This window comes from Pavona decussata, unplaced genomic scaffold (genome assembly GCF_977016875.1).
Source record: "Pavona decussata unplaced genomic scaffold, jaPavDecu1.1 SCAFFOLD_64, whole genome shotgun sequence".
Classification (NCBI taxonomy): Eukaryota; Metazoa; Cnidaria; class Anthozoa; order Scleractinia; family Agariciidae; genus Pavona; species Pavona decussata.
Window position 1 is genome coordinate 1,895,499 of NW_028145484.1, and position 14,509 is coordinate 1,910,007.

Here is a 14,509-nt window from a genome sequence, read left to right on the forward strand (position 1 = left end):
TTCCATACATTTCCCTGTATTGTTTTCCCGCGAACAGTAGCAGTTCACGGCTGGTTCGCTATACAGGACCTGGGGCAAAAATAGATTACCGGAAGTTTGAGTTTTGAATAAATTGAACTAGCTCGAAGGTCGAAGTTACTACATCACGCTCACCTTTAATATTATAACATGATCACGCAGTTATCCAAAAAATAGCTTTAATTGTGTGTAATGTAAAAGCCTTTGAAATTGCTTCAACACACCAGGCACATTGAGTCTTCTCTTGGAATATTACTCAATAATTTCTCACAAACAGTAAATAAACGTAGGCATGACATTGAGCGCAGTAAGCGAAACTAGCAAAAGTTCTTGTCCTGTTGCATAAATTATCAAATTACGTCTAGTTTATATTTTATAGGACACGCATAGCTTATTAAGCTATAATATTGTGTATTGCCTATTTTCATATCACCTCAACCACAGTTTGGAGAATACTGCCGTCCTAATTCTTAGCAAGAAATGATTCCTTGTCCGACTCTCGTCTTGCTTCTGTTGCTCGTGGTGACGCCTTCTCTCTCTAACGACAAACGGCAAAATTCTAGCGGTCTGACGGTAAACAACCGGCTCTGCAGTCTGGCAAAATCCGAACGCACAATGATGGCTCATATCAAAGCCAAAGTTGATTATCTCGCTGCCAAATCCGACAAAGGTAAATTCTTTGATGCCTCAAAATTACTTTCATCATTTATCAAATGTCGCGGTAATGTAAAGTTCGGCTCGATCAAGCGAAGAAGTCATTTTCTTGGACGAAAAATTTGAATCACAGGTATGCTAAACGATTCGTGTGACACTCGAAGCCAGAAACAAAACTCGATAAAAAAAGAAGCAAAAAACAAAACAAAATGGCACATTTGGCAAAGCTGCACGAACCAGTAAAACAATTTTGCTGATGGTTGACATTAATTAAATTAAGCATCAAAATATTCACGTTTTATGAATCAGACGTTTCTTAACAAACAATCAATTAAACTAGAACATATACAGAGTTAAAATAAAATAAAATAAGCCATATTTTCGTGGCTTATAAGTGGGCTCTCCTTCGCACTTTCAAAGGCAATAGTAAACGTTCTGTCCAAATTAAACTTTCTCCTGACGGGTCGTCTTCTCGACAATTTCAAGAGTAGGAAAGCCAAACAATTCAATTAATTCCTCGATTACTATAAACAACAAAGCTATCTGTTGCAGCGTTCTCCTAAATTTTCAGTGGCACGCAACGGTTTATTTCGGTTGATATCTGCTCAGAAGACCTAAATAGCTTCGGAAATTCAGATTTGGTTTCAAAGGAAATCTACAGTTTTTTTCGGCAAAATGTCAGCTCAAAAAATTAGTATGTCGATAAAACTGAGGTCAGCTAGTAGCCTTTTGGTAAAACAAACAACGATTATTAAATCTACATTATTAAATTTGCTTACACAAATATGTCAGAAAACGATCTGAAAACATAGGGGATAATATTTTAAGCATTCTGCTTAAATGTCATCGATGGTTGCCCCTGCCGTTTCGCCAAGGAGAAAAATCACAAATACGGTTTGGCACAACTGACAATTTTTACTTGTATTTGCCAATTCAGTGTTTTGGATTTTCTCTTCTTATTTATATTCACAAGGCTAGGCATATAAGCACTGTATTCTATGTTTTGCTCAATTGATACCCTTGTTAAAGTGGCAGAAAATATCGTGAGTTCTTTCCTCAGCCTTTTCTCATCCATCCAGTTTCTTTGAATCTTTCAGCAGAAATGGGTTGTTCCACTGGCTGGGTTCGTTATGGAAAGTCATGCTACCTCGTCATCGACATCCCAATGCTGAAGTGGAGCGATGCTCTGAGAAACTGCCGAAGGCTGGGAGCAGACCTCCCCAAAATCACCTCCGCCGCCGAAAATCAGTTCATCCTCGACCTCCTTCTCAAGCAGAAAAACGTCATGTACTATGGCGCATGGCTGGGACTTCACCGTAAGGCAGACACAAAGTTCTACTGGGCAAATGACACTCCGCTGGCCGGCTATACCGCATGGAACGCTGGTGAACCAAACAACCCCTCAACTGAGAAGTGCGGCCAAATTTACGGTACAGGATTTGCGAAAGGAAAGTGGAACGACAAGGAATGCAATTTATTCAACTCGGAAATAAAACTGGGCCCGGTTCTGCTCTGCCAGAAAAACTCTAAAATGTAATAATGGTGCCATTGCTTTTTATAAGCTCCCTTCTCAGGCGTAAACATTCAGATTCTAAGAGTTGTAGGCTTCGGAGTGCACTGCTCAAGAATTAATAAAACTGCAAATTGAAACACGCGATGTTGTTGTGTGCCTTCGTTCATGAAAGCTCGTAACACTGCAGCCTCCAGGCGTCCTTAACACGTGGTCCAACGGGACGTCACTCGTTAAGCGGATGGGGAAGAGCTCGGTCCCAAGCCTAAGACAGGCTAAGAACGAGGCTGGTAACACTAAACTTAAGGTGGGGGTAAACGTGAATTTGAATGGAATTTTTAGAGGTTTGAAGAAGAGATAAGAGAAAGAAAACGATTTTTAAAACACCAACAGACAGTTGATACCTACGCAAGAGCACCCCAGGTTTCTAGTGGACTAACTGGGTATCCGTCTATTAATTATTAACTACAAATTCTAATTTTAAAACCTCACTAAATCTTCAATATTTCTTATTTCTCTTAATTTTACCAATCCTTCTAGAAAAACTATCTCCTCCCAAATATACCCAAAATTCACCGAAAAATTCACAAAACACCCAACAACATTGATTTCCGTTTTAAGCAGAGAGATTTTGGATTGCTTGAAACGTGAACGAGATATTTCCATGAAACCGATTTTAATCGGCATGAAAACGGCTTTCAGGTTTACCCCCGCCTTAAGCCCAAACCGGTTCACGAATCATAGGTTAATAGGCCATACCCGAGTTACTTTGAACCTCATTATGAAAGCGAGGCAAAATGCCAAGCTTTTCATATGGAAATAAGTTTCGTTTGCATATGAATGAAAACTAATTTTCGTAATAAAAACTGTCCAAGAATCTACGCTTCAAGAGGGTTTACAACCTAACATACCAAAAAACAACTATGTGTCTAACACAAGCGTACAACGAATATCTTTTGGATCACTCTTAAGGTTACCCAATACCTTCAGAGGTGTCTCGCGTCCAGGCGATGTAGCGCGTCCGGTTAAAACAGTAGATACCTGAACCCTTCAAGAATTTTGAAATAATATGAATTGCCGAATTTTTAGCGCTTTTTTCTCGAATCAATTTTTTCACTTGGAGGAAACACTTCAAAGAGCTAAAACTCAAAAGGAATTTGTTCGTTTGCCTTCAAATTTGGACAGTAGCTAGTTTAACATATAAACAACAAACACGTGTCTGCGAATTTTTTCTTTCGAAATATTTTTTCTCCGAGAGCGATTTTTGTACGATCACTCCCCAATCTTTTCATCCTTTTTCAAAAATGCACCATAACTTTTCATTGCAATTGAATATGGCAAAACGCAGACACGTTTTTTTTAGCGCTTTGGGTCCGGAAACTGAGGAGCAGATTAAATTAGCGAAAAAAAAAATTTGCTTTGACTTGTAGCTTCAAAAAGGTAATTCGGACGCACGCATTTAGAGGTCGTGAAAAATTCGACAATTCATTTTAATTCAAAATTCTTGGTATAGCTTGATAGCCAGCTCTATAAGCTTTAATTTGATATAGGGGTTTAGGTAGCTACAGTTTAAACTGGACGCGCTACATCGCTTAAACGCGAAACACCTCTGAAGGTATAGGGTAACCTTAACGAATTGTAATTGAGATTTACAGGGGATTTCAAGAAGAAATTATTGTCGGTCAGTAAGAACCCCAAGCATGAATCCCAGAGTCAGTTACAAACACCATCAATATAAAACGAAGCTGGGCGTAACCTAGACATTGTAACTTAAATCACAACATCGATATGATGAAGATCGCAAACTACCAAGTGACGCCACTTAAAACTACTCAGTATTTCAAAAATAAACAATATTCAAAACAGGCGAGAAAACTCATTTTGATGCAAAAAGACAAAGAAAAAAACAAAACAAAAAACAAGCAATGTATCTTATATGTTTTAATGATGTTTAAGGGGTTGCGCCTCGCATGGGTCTCGTTGTCCCATTTTGTGCAATACCCCTTGGACCAGTCATTTTGTTCCTTGTATTTCTGTTTTGTTCTTGTACCTATTTTGATGTGTCCAATAAAGCTGAAAAATAAACTTGGCAAGGCCTTTTCCCTTTTTAAAAGTTTGGACGAGAGCACAAAAAGGCACGCGGAGAGCACCGAGCACGAATCGAGTACACTCTCCAGATCGAACCCGGAAAAACACCTCTTTGAGTAAGGACGAGAACAAACAACAAACTCAACACCCTTAAGCGGCCTTCACACGGCAAACTAAAGTTGGCAAACACGTTTTGGCGAACTTCAAAAAGTTGGCAAACTCGTGCCTTCACAACACGCTAAATTTGCAACATGGCCGACGTAGTGCAGTGGCACTCACGAAGAGTTGCCGCTTGTGTCTTGGTCCTATTGTATGTTAATCGCCGAAGAAGAAACAGAAAGCGCTGGAAAAATAGAAAGGTTTGAACGAAACCTTATATCAGTAGAAATCCCACCCTTGGAGCGTCAAATACGAGTTTACCAACACGAAAAAGTTGGTGAAAAAGTTGGCGAGAATAGAGGCAAGTTCTATTTGTCGCCAACAGTTTACCAACTTGTTTGCCGACTGTTTTTGTGCCGTTCACACACACCAACTTGAGTTTGCCAACACGAGTTTGCCAACTTTAGTTTGCCGTGTGAAGACCGCTTTATGACGCCTAGGCCTGGAATTGAACCCAGCGCTGCGCCATCCCTTCTCCCCTTATATCCTTAAGCAATGCAAAATAGCGCGTGCAGAAAATAGTGTTTTAGTGACTACAAAAATATTAATTTATTTACACTTTTGTAATTTAAGTATTTACATCGTCGATGAAAATAGATTCCTCAATTAAAATTTACTTTTATAAAGCTATCCTCTCATTCATAAATTTTCTCCATATTGTCTAATGTTGAGTGAGACTTTGTTCTCTCACGGTCAATTCACAAAATAATTTCAATAGTGAATATAATGTAAACAATGTAGGGCAGAACAAGTTTTTTTTTTGGGGGGGGGGGGGAGGGGGTGGGGACGACTCCACAGCGAGTTTGAGATTTATTTACAAACATTAAATAGCGAGCCTGGTGGGGTGGGGGTTACTCTCTTCTTTCGAGATTTATTACCAAGCGTAAATTTATTTCTGGTTGAAGAATATGAGGTGATCAGCATATGACAAGCTACCGGTTGATGTTACCATTGAGGTAATCATTACTGTAGTTACTAGGTAAATACTAGAAACAAAGAGCTATACGCTCATTACGATCAGAATCATCGGGCATTGCAATGACTCCAGGAACGTTCTTGACACAGTCTGCTAAAACGGTCGATAGGGAAGCGTTGTGTGAAAACTTCTGAATCAAGATAGAGAGAAGAAGGGAAAACTCGGCAGGGATGGCAGTCTCCTTGGGACCTAACAGTGGAAATCATCCATATTTATCAATGCCGCGATTTCAAAAAATACAACCCAACTTCCTCGAAAATAAATAATACTATGGCCTTGTTATTTTATATTTGATCACGTGTTTGTGCTCGTGAACTGACTGCAGAACAATCTGGAGATAAACAATCTCACCTTTACTTGTCTTCGAATTAACCGAATTGGAAACTGATGTCTGATATTTCTGTGGTGACATTTTGAGATTTTCAGACATATTTTTTCAGTCAACAACGTGCCACGACTGAACGGCGAATAAATTTTGATTTCACACCCAAAAAGGTGCGAAAGGATGGAGGGGCTTGCCCTTTTATAACAGAACTTCTTGTTTAAGATCCACGCCTTATTTTCAGATTGTACCCCACAGACCTATTATTGAAAACCACCAAGCTCACGAAACAGAAATCATTTCTACAGTCTTATACAGAGAACGAGCATAAGTTCGAACAGAACGAGAGAGACAACTGTGGAAGCAAAAACCGTAAATGACCGTAAGTGGCTGAGTGGTTCTAAATCTGTTTCTAGTTCACTCAAAGTGTTATGAGCATTTTTGTCAATTCTATAGATACGCTACAAAATGTTTTCTATGTCCTTTGAAAATTGCAGTTGTATTATTGAAGAATCGAAGAAACATGCGCGCTGACGGCATAGTAATCAGCAGTACAAAAGGAGCAGTGCGCGATGACTAATAAATGCTTACAGTTTAGGATTTCATTAGCAGGCTCGAAAGTTAGAACTACCTTTTACATCATAATAAACAGCGCCACAGCAAGCGAAAAAAAGTGAGTTTGAGCTTATATATCTTACCAGCCATTTCTCTTAGCGTTTCGTGAAATGCCAGTACCAGAGAACAACACGCTTTACCAATTTCCACAGCAGTCTCCTACAAAGAGAAACGTGGAAATAACTGTAATTAGAGTATGTGGAAATAATTTGGCGGCAAGAAATTCTCAGGAGCTCCCAGCAAGTACACTTAAGCAAAATATTGGGATTGTTGTCTTCTGTGTTTCCAGGTCGTTTTTGGCCCTTCAAAAGACAAATCTGTGCAAGCTAATAAAGATTTGAATAAGAAAATAATCACCGCAGTTACACATGCAACTTAAGCAGTGGCGAAAAGAAAGCCTGCCGAAAAAAACAAAACAAAACAAAAGTAAAATTCAGTTTTGAACGGGATTTGAACCCATGATCTCTGCGATGCCGGTGCAGTGCTCTACCAAGCCAACTGGGAGCTGGTCATTGCACGCTTGTCGATTTGTACGCAGATTTTTGGGATGAGACGAAATTTTATTCCCCAGGGCCTGGTTCCCCGATTAAAAATTAACCGAGGTTTCATCGCGCTCATTAAAAATGTTTTTAAGAGCCCATTTAAAAGGTAAGTGGTAAAGAAAAGTCTAAGTCAAAACTGAGGAACAAAAGTCGTGTTGAAGAATCTTCGTTGATTACTAAATTTGAATCAAAGTCTACGTTAACCCTGGATTAGCTTAATCGGGCTTTGAACAACCAGGCCCAGATTCTCTAGCTGTTGTTGGTTTTATGAAAATACTAACTTCGCTTTTTTTCGCATTTTTAACATATTTGTATTGCCCCTTCCGAAACGAAAGGAAAAGGGCCTTTCGCGTTGCTTTGAACCTCATTACAAAAGCGAGGCTTAGTGCAAAGCTTTTCATGTGAAAATGAGTTCGTTTGAATATGAATGAAAACTAATTTTCATAATAACAACTTTCCAAGAAGCCTCGCTTTCATACTGAGGCTCAAAGCAACCGGGTAATTGCCTATTGGTTTTCCATTGTTGGAGAATTTTGAGCTTACACTTTTAAGACTAAATCCGAATTCACGAACAGATTTCCACCGAAATAAACCGTTCGGTGCAATTGAATTCTCCACTACTAGAAGCCCCTCAACCACAGTGGTAAAGAATTGAGCTCGCTCTTCTCGAGTAAGCCAATTTGGCTTAACTTTTCTGCTAGAAAAGCGACTTTATAGTGTATGGAAAGAAACAATAAAGTCAGAGAAATGATCCAACAATCGGTTTCCCCGCGAAACGATTTCTGTTTACTCAGGCTAAAGAAATGAGTGTTCAAAGAAACAGCTCTCAAACGGAATACAATTTACTTTGAGCGGTCGCGATAGAGCGCTTTTCATTTGATGGATTATTGTAGAGCGATTATTCATTTTTCAATATTTGAAGCGGTATGAAATAGTCACTAATTTCACATTTGCCGACGAAAACAACAGGGGTTCATATGCCTGACTGGAAAGTTTCAGTACAGAATATTCGATTAAGAAAACTGGCACAAATGCATTTTAATGAACCATGACTCTCGTGTTTAAATGCAAGGAATTCAAATATTATCTCGATCGGCCTCAAAATTCTATCTACACTGCTAGAATTTAGCTTTTTTATTTCTATAAACAGGCTTCTTGGTGGTTGACACATAAGAAGCAATTTGTAACACAAGAAAACATAAACTGATTGTTTAACAATGAATAAAGATTTCTCAGCTCAGTGATGTTTACATTGACTTCATTTGACAAAGTGCCAGATCATGGAATAAAATAGATCAGTGACAGAGGGTATGACTTCCGTATAAATTAAAGAAAAAAAACGAACAAGCTCTAAGATGGAATAAAACACCAGCACCCTTGTTTTGAATTCTCTAAAAACGACTTGGAATGTTAATTAAAGTGCAAGCCTTTAAATTTTGAGACTTCTCTTTCAGGATTACAATACCTTCGTCAACATTTAAATAAACTTCCGCTCGACCTTGGAGTCAACAAAATTGGTAAAAGTTCTTGTCCTATTGCATAATTATCAAATGATAATAAGTTTACATTTTATAGATTACGTGTAGCTATAATGCTGAGTCAGTCCTTGACAATTTCGATATCATCCCAATCACAGTTTCGAAAATACTGTTGAACGAAACCGCAGCGATAATGGTTCCTCGTCCGACTCATGTCTTCTTTCTTTGCCTTGTGGTAACGGCTGCCATTTCTAGCGGGAAACCTCAAAACTCTAGCGGCAAACAAACCGATACAGCTAAATCTCAAGCCAGACAGAGTCTTGTGGTAAACAACAACTGTGGTCTAGCGAACAACGAACGTGAAATGATGGCTCACATCAAAGCCAAAGTTGATTACATCGCGGCGCAGTCGGTCAAAGGTAAATTCCTTCAGTGTCCGGAAATTCGTTACTCTCATCGATTGTCGTCGGTATATACGGTCTTGTTAAGAAAACAAAAATCCTTCATAGCGCTATTCTGAACGCTTCTCGTGTTTGTTGAGCTAAGCATTGAAAGCGTAAACACGACAGAAATTTGAGGATAGTGCACTACTAACTGGGAACTTTTTCTCAGCATCGCAAAGAGCACAACAATTTGTCGTTATATTTGACAATTCACAGTAATGTTTTTCTTTGTATTGTTTTATTCTTTTTACCCAGTTTCAGAGCAGGGAAACATTCAGAATGACTGTGTTTTGCGGCTTGCTCAGTGTACCAAAGTCGCCAAAAATACTGACTTTTTTTTTTTAATCTGTTCAATTTTTAACAGAAACAAAGTGTTCCGCTGGCTGGGTTCGATTTGGCAAGTCAAGTTACCTCGTCATCGATATCCCAACGCTGCAGTGGAGCGATGCTAGAAGGAACTGCCAGAAGCTGGGTGGTGACCTCGCTAAAATCACCTCCGCTGCTGAAAATCAGTTTGTCTACAACCTACTTTCAAGGCAGAAGAAAGTCATGGTCTACGGCGCATGGCTGGGGCTTCACCGTAAGGCAAACACAAAGTTCTACTGGGCAGATGACACTCCGCTGACTGGCTATACTGCATGGAACTCCGGCGAACCAAACAGTCCATCGCATGAAAAGTGTGGCCATATTTACGCCTTAGGATCCCGCAAAGGAAAGTGGAATGATTGGCTCTGTAGCCTACCCAAATCAGTTATAACAAACGCTCCTGTGGTTCTCTGCCAGAAACACTCCAACTAGTTCCCAGTTCTTTCATTTCTCTATTACCACTTGATGTAAACCATTAGCCGTAGGTCTCGGGCATGTGCATAATACTACTAAGGCTGTTATTGTTAACCGTAAAAAGTGTTATTCGTAAGGGTTGCTTTTTTTAAAATAAACAATGAAACTCGTTACTGAAACACGTGATATCAAGCCTTCCGTTATTGCCTCGGATCCCTTAAACCTATTCCAGCCTCCAGCCGGTACACAAATCATGCTTCAAAAGCCAGCCGCCAATTGGCCATTCCCGAGTTCCTTTAAGCCTCATTATGAAATCGAGGCTTCATGGAAAGCTTTTCATATGAAAATTAGTTTTCTTTGAATATGAATGAAAACTAGTTTTCATAACAAAAACTTGCACGAACCCTCGCTTTCATAATGAGGTTCAAAGCAACTCGAAATGGGCTATCGCCTGTTTCCTGGTTGGTTGTTGATTCTTTTTATCGTTTCGAGGATTTTTTCGAGGCTATTCGATTTCCTCCCTCCGCAAAACGTATCGTTTCTGAATTACACTTTGATCCGGAATCCGCACGAGGACTTTGAGAATTTGTCAGTAGTAACTCTCAACATGAACGTGGATTGATTGATTTGATTTATTTTCGATTTGATTCTCTCTCACTACTACCACATATTCCAACCTCACTTCTAATCGAAATTCCGCTACAATTCCGCAAAAAAGCAAACAAACAAAAACAAAAAGAAAACAAACAAACTTGACTTGATTTGTCGAAAACGTTTGGTTTTGGATCTTTTTTTTACTTTTTAACCTTGTAAAATAGAATTGTAAAAAGCAAGCGAATATTATGGACAAACTTAAATCTCTATTATTCATTCACACAACACCATATTTCTTTCACATATACTACTCCTGGACATTCAAATACCAGCAGTGTATAATTACGATATTTGTCGCATGAACCTAGTCTCCTGTAGCTCCGTGGTAGAGGATCCAAACTAGTAATCGGAAGGTCTTAGGTTCGACTCCTGATATGAGCACTAGGATTTCCTTTTTCGGAGTATGCCTGGGTCACTTTCTAAAATAATGCATCATTCTCATTCATTCACCAGGCTTGAAATATACCATCACATTTATTTCATATACCACGCGTGACGTTCAACATTCAAATCCAAGCAGTATGCAGCATGTTTGTCCCATGAACCTAGTTTAATGGCCTTAGCTCCCACAAGTCTCCTGTAGCTCAGTGGTAGAGCATCCGAACTAGTAATCAGAAGGTCATAAGTTCGACTCCTGTTGAGAGAACTCGGATTCCCTTTTCCCGAGTATGCCTGTGTCACTGACTGAAACAATAGATCTATCAAACAAACGAACACTTGGCAAACGTTTTCAACATCTCACCTCATCTCGGGCACTTCCCACGGCATCAATATACCACTGCTCGACCTCATTTATGTAAACCAACTGCTTTTGTACAAGACAGAAAAATAAGGCTTCCACTGATCCCCATATGACCTGTGAATGACGACAAAATCTTCAATACAGTATTGGTAGAATACTGTTTACTAAACTTAATGTAAGACTCATAAACGCTTATATATCCTCAATGGTCTTTTCAGGGGCTTATTTTCGGGGAAACTTTGCTTTTAAGGGGATGGAGGGAGGGGGGCTAATTAGAGGAGAGAACTTCATTTGCGTTTTTAAATGGGCCGGTACTGCCAACAAAAAAGGCTACAAACATAGTAAGCCAACAGTCTTACACTCCTTAATTCTTGGTTTTCACGTGACGTCACCAAATTCTAGAATTCAAAACTGGGAGGCCTACAAAATTTTTACCTTCATTCAAGGAAAGATTAACTAAAAATATGTCTGTTCACAATTTCTTAGCTTGATGTCGTGCTTCCTTTTGAAAATAGAACAGTTTCAATTTCCGAGTTTCCATCGTGCGTGACATCAGGAGTACGAGTACGGCCGTGACAAAGCTTTTTCCGTATCTTAAAAATGACTCTTCGGATGATTTTTGACAGCATTCTAAACAATTTAAGTTTGAGGAGAAATATTAATCTAAACATTCGAAAATTCACAAGGGCAAACAAACCTCTTTTCTGGCAAAAGTGAACTCCAGATGTTTTTTCCTATTTCCGGCCGCCATGTTTGTGCCCCTCCGAGGGACACAAACATGGCGTCTCCATACTAAGCTCTATAAATTTATGTGGAACATTTTGTCAAATAACTCGAGTACGGAATGCAGCACAGACCTGACACTTGGACAGATGCCTTATTTATTTATCTTCAATACCATTTCGATTTCTTGACTTCATTCATGGAATGGTTTCGATTTTTATTTCAATGGCGTGACAGTGAAAACCAAGAATAACAACAGCTCATGAGCTCATATGCGACAGAGGGGTGGGGGAGGGGGGGGGGGGGGGGGGGAGGTAGTATCAGTTTGCCTATAGGAAAACTTGGTATTCAATGTGCAGAACTATCATTGTGCCAGTACTGCTGTGTTTCAGTCAGGAAAAGGGTATTCAACTTTTGTTGAATTGTAACAAACACCCTCCTCCTTTATTGACCCTCCCTCTCTAGCCCTCTTCCCACCCCTCGAGGCGTGAAAATTATTAAGCTCCTTCCCCCTCCCCGTAAGGAGGGGGTTAGCCAGAGAGGCGGCTGAATGAAGCTTTTAGGGTATTCAGAATTATAGCTGTCACAGATTGCGACTCAAATTTCAAAAGTGTTTGTACATGGGAATCTGAGCGTTAAGCGTTCACACGTGTCACCGGCCTTACCTGTCTGTTTTCTATGGTCATAATCAGGTTAATGTGAGGAGCAGAAAGCAGTCTGGCAAACGGGACTGGTACTCGTTTATCTGCAAAGAAGCATTATCGTTTTGTGTCATTTTCTTACAAGTTATATCGCAACGACGAAACCATGCACTATACGATAGGCTACTAAGTGCACTGTGGCATTGCAACCAGAAAGGATTGGCAGGAAGCAGTTACAAGACGCAAAGCTTTTAAAATTCATCACAGCGTTTTCACAATCCTTGCGAAAGTATAGGTTGGTTCTAAATCGCGTAAACACTGCCGGAGCCAATGTGACTTCATGTTAATTTTTTTGACTTGTTAACGTCATTGGAGTTCAGATGTCCAACCAGAGTCCGAGAACAGCCAGCAGAAAAACCAACTCGCAAAGTTAACGATGGTTTTCTTACAGCTATGCTGGTGGCTGCTATTTTTCATTTGGTGCTAACATGAAGCCAATTAGGGTATTTGAATGAGGATCGATTAGGGTAGTTAAACATTAAAGACCCGTGAATTGAATAAATGAATCCAACAATTAACTTCGAAGGTTTCCATACATTTGCCTATAACCTTTCTGGGCAGTAGCGTTTATTTATTTGGAAAAACCGCAGTGTCGAACAAAGGACAGGTCATTTGTGTCCCCTGAACTTCGGCCGTCTCCTTTGTGGCTTTCTCCCGGGCAAAAATACGAGCAAGACATTGACTCCTTCGGGAGTAAGCGATAAACGGGAGTCTAATGTCGTTTACTCCCGAGAGAGAAATGGACTCCCTCAGGAGAGAGCGATAGACGAGACTCTATTATCAATTACTCCCTCGGGAGTCCCGAAAGAGAGATCGACTCCCTTGGGAATAAGCTGCAAAGAAAACGGCCCAAGATCAAGCTTAACTTCAGGCCACCATCTGTGCACATTGCCCAGGTCTCCGGACAATCCGTGCAAGTTGTTAACCAGCCTCAAATTGTATCGGCAGCAAGCAAGTTTCCTGATTTGATTCTTCTGGTGATATTATATTACCTCTTAACTGCGTCCACAATTTGGTCAGCTTGTCGAGTATTCCGCAGTCTTTTTTGGTGCAATTTGTGGTCACAAAGTTGATTCCATGAGCAGCTCTACATACTAAGAAAGGATAAAGTAACAATCATATGTGTTAGCTGGCAAACCCTGAAAAAGTAACGCATGAATGAAGCAAAGGATTTTTGAATTGACACACACCGACAATGAACGCCAGTTCCACCGTAATTTGCCCAATCATTGTCATCTCTTTTTCGTAAGATTGAGTCTGAAAACAAATTAAACAAAAGGTATATGAAAAAACAAACAAACAAAAAACAGTGGTACAAGGGCCACTTGTTAGTTTTTGGTTTCAGTGAGCCTTGGTCCATTCGATCAACAAAACAAGGCTGCAAATAGTTTTTTTTCCTTTTTGCTTTAGTTTGGTCACAAAACAAATTTTGGATTCGACGACAATAGTATTCGGGAAATGTGCTGGAATGCGAAGATACGATTGCTCCGCTAGCACTCCACAAACTCCAAAATTAAAGTTATAATTATTGGTTATTGGTATCAAGGACATTTCCTAAAACATTCTGACCAATAACAGGTGGGAATTAATTGGAGATAACAAATTTTGGTCTGTGGACAATGGCATTACCAAGAAATCTTTACCAATAATACTATGACGTTTGAACGTAATACCTCGTCACACAGAAGGCTTTCTACTGCACACACTGCTTCTGTTACTTGATGTGTCTCTTCTAGAAGGAAGAAAGGAAAGTACCAATCAAGAAAATGTTAATTTTTTTTGAAAATTCAAAATTAATAAGCACTGTCCTTTATTCTACAACTCTTGTGCATGAAAATGACTGAGATGAACGTTGAATCGGTTTTTGTAAAGGACAGTTTCTATTTAACAACAAACCATTTGTTGACTGCTGAGCAAGAAGCTTGGATTGCTCTGATAAGGCTCCCTGGAATGATAAAACACCACAAAATGAGATTTTCAGATCAAAAGTTTTCAGTTAAAAGACTTCTTATTTTCTGGATTGGGCAAGCCACATGGCCTTAGGGAACGGCTTTGGTAGGGGGAGGGGAGGGAAGGGAAGGGAAGGAGAGGGGAGGGATGGGTT

The 14,509-nt window shown here is 39.7% G+C and overlaps 3 protein-coding genes across 4 annotated transcripts in view; 2 read left to right on the forward strand and 1 right to left on the reverse strand.

Annotated features, from left to right (window-relative positions):
* The first annotated feature begins 353 nt into the window (after nucleotides 1-353).
* Nucleotides 354-2,326, forward strand: LOC146478378 (perlucin-like protein). Of its 2 annotated transcripts, none has more exons than XM_085111722.1 (2): nucleotides 354-688; nucleotides 1,773-2,326. In XM_085111722.1, exons 1-2 carry the CDS (start codon nucleotides 499-501, stop codon nucleotides 2,207-2,209), a joined length of 627 nt encoding a protein of 208 aa, XP_084967848.1. In that variant the 5' UTR covers nucleotides 354-498; the 3' UTR covers nucleotides 2,210-2,326. The 2 variants fall into 2 exon arrangements, with proteins under 2 accessions (XP_084967848.1, XP_084967847.1); XM_085111721.1 differs by having other exon boundaries at nucleotides 371-688; nucleotides 1,770-2,326.
* Nucleotides 2,327-5,197: 2,871 nt separating this feature from the next.
* Nucleotides 5,198-14,509, reverse strand: part of LOC146478379 (codanin-1-like) — a 37,887-nt gene continuing 28,575 nt past the window's right edge. Inside the window, exons 28-35 of the mRNA XM_085111906.1 lie at nucleotides 14,302-14,350; nucleotides 14,079-14,137; nucleotides 13,596-13,662; nucleotides 13,398-13,499; nucleotides 12,370-12,449; nucleotides 10,982-11,095; nucleotides 6,426-6,501; nucleotides 5,198-5,594 (exon numbers count right to left, since the gene is read on the reverse strand). Of these exons, the coding sequence (XP_084968032.1) occupies nucleotides 5,416-5,594; nucleotides 6,426-6,501; nucleotides 10,982-11,095; nucleotides 12,370-12,449; nucleotides 13,398-13,499; nucleotides 13,596-13,662; nucleotides 14,079-14,137; nucleotides 14,302-14,350 (726 nt within the window). The 3' untranslated portion in view covers nucleotides 5,198-5,415. The remainder of the gene's footprint in view (nucleotides 5,595-6,425; nucleotides 6,502-10,981; nucleotides 11,096-12,369; nucleotides 12,450-13,397; nucleotides 13,500-13,595; nucleotides 13,663-14,078; nucleotides 14,138-14,301; nucleotides 14,351-14,509) is intronic.
* Nucleotides 8,464-9,764, forward strand: LOC146478380 (perlucin-like protein). Its single transcript, XM_085111723.1, has 2 exons — nucleotides 8,464-8,781; nucleotides 9,170-9,764. Exons 1-2 carry the CDS (start codon nucleotides 8,556-8,558, stop codon nucleotides 9,601-9,603), a joined length of 660 nt encoding a protein of 219 aa, XP_084967849.1. The 5' UTR covers nucleotides 8,464-8,555; the 3' UTR covers nucleotides 9,604-9,764.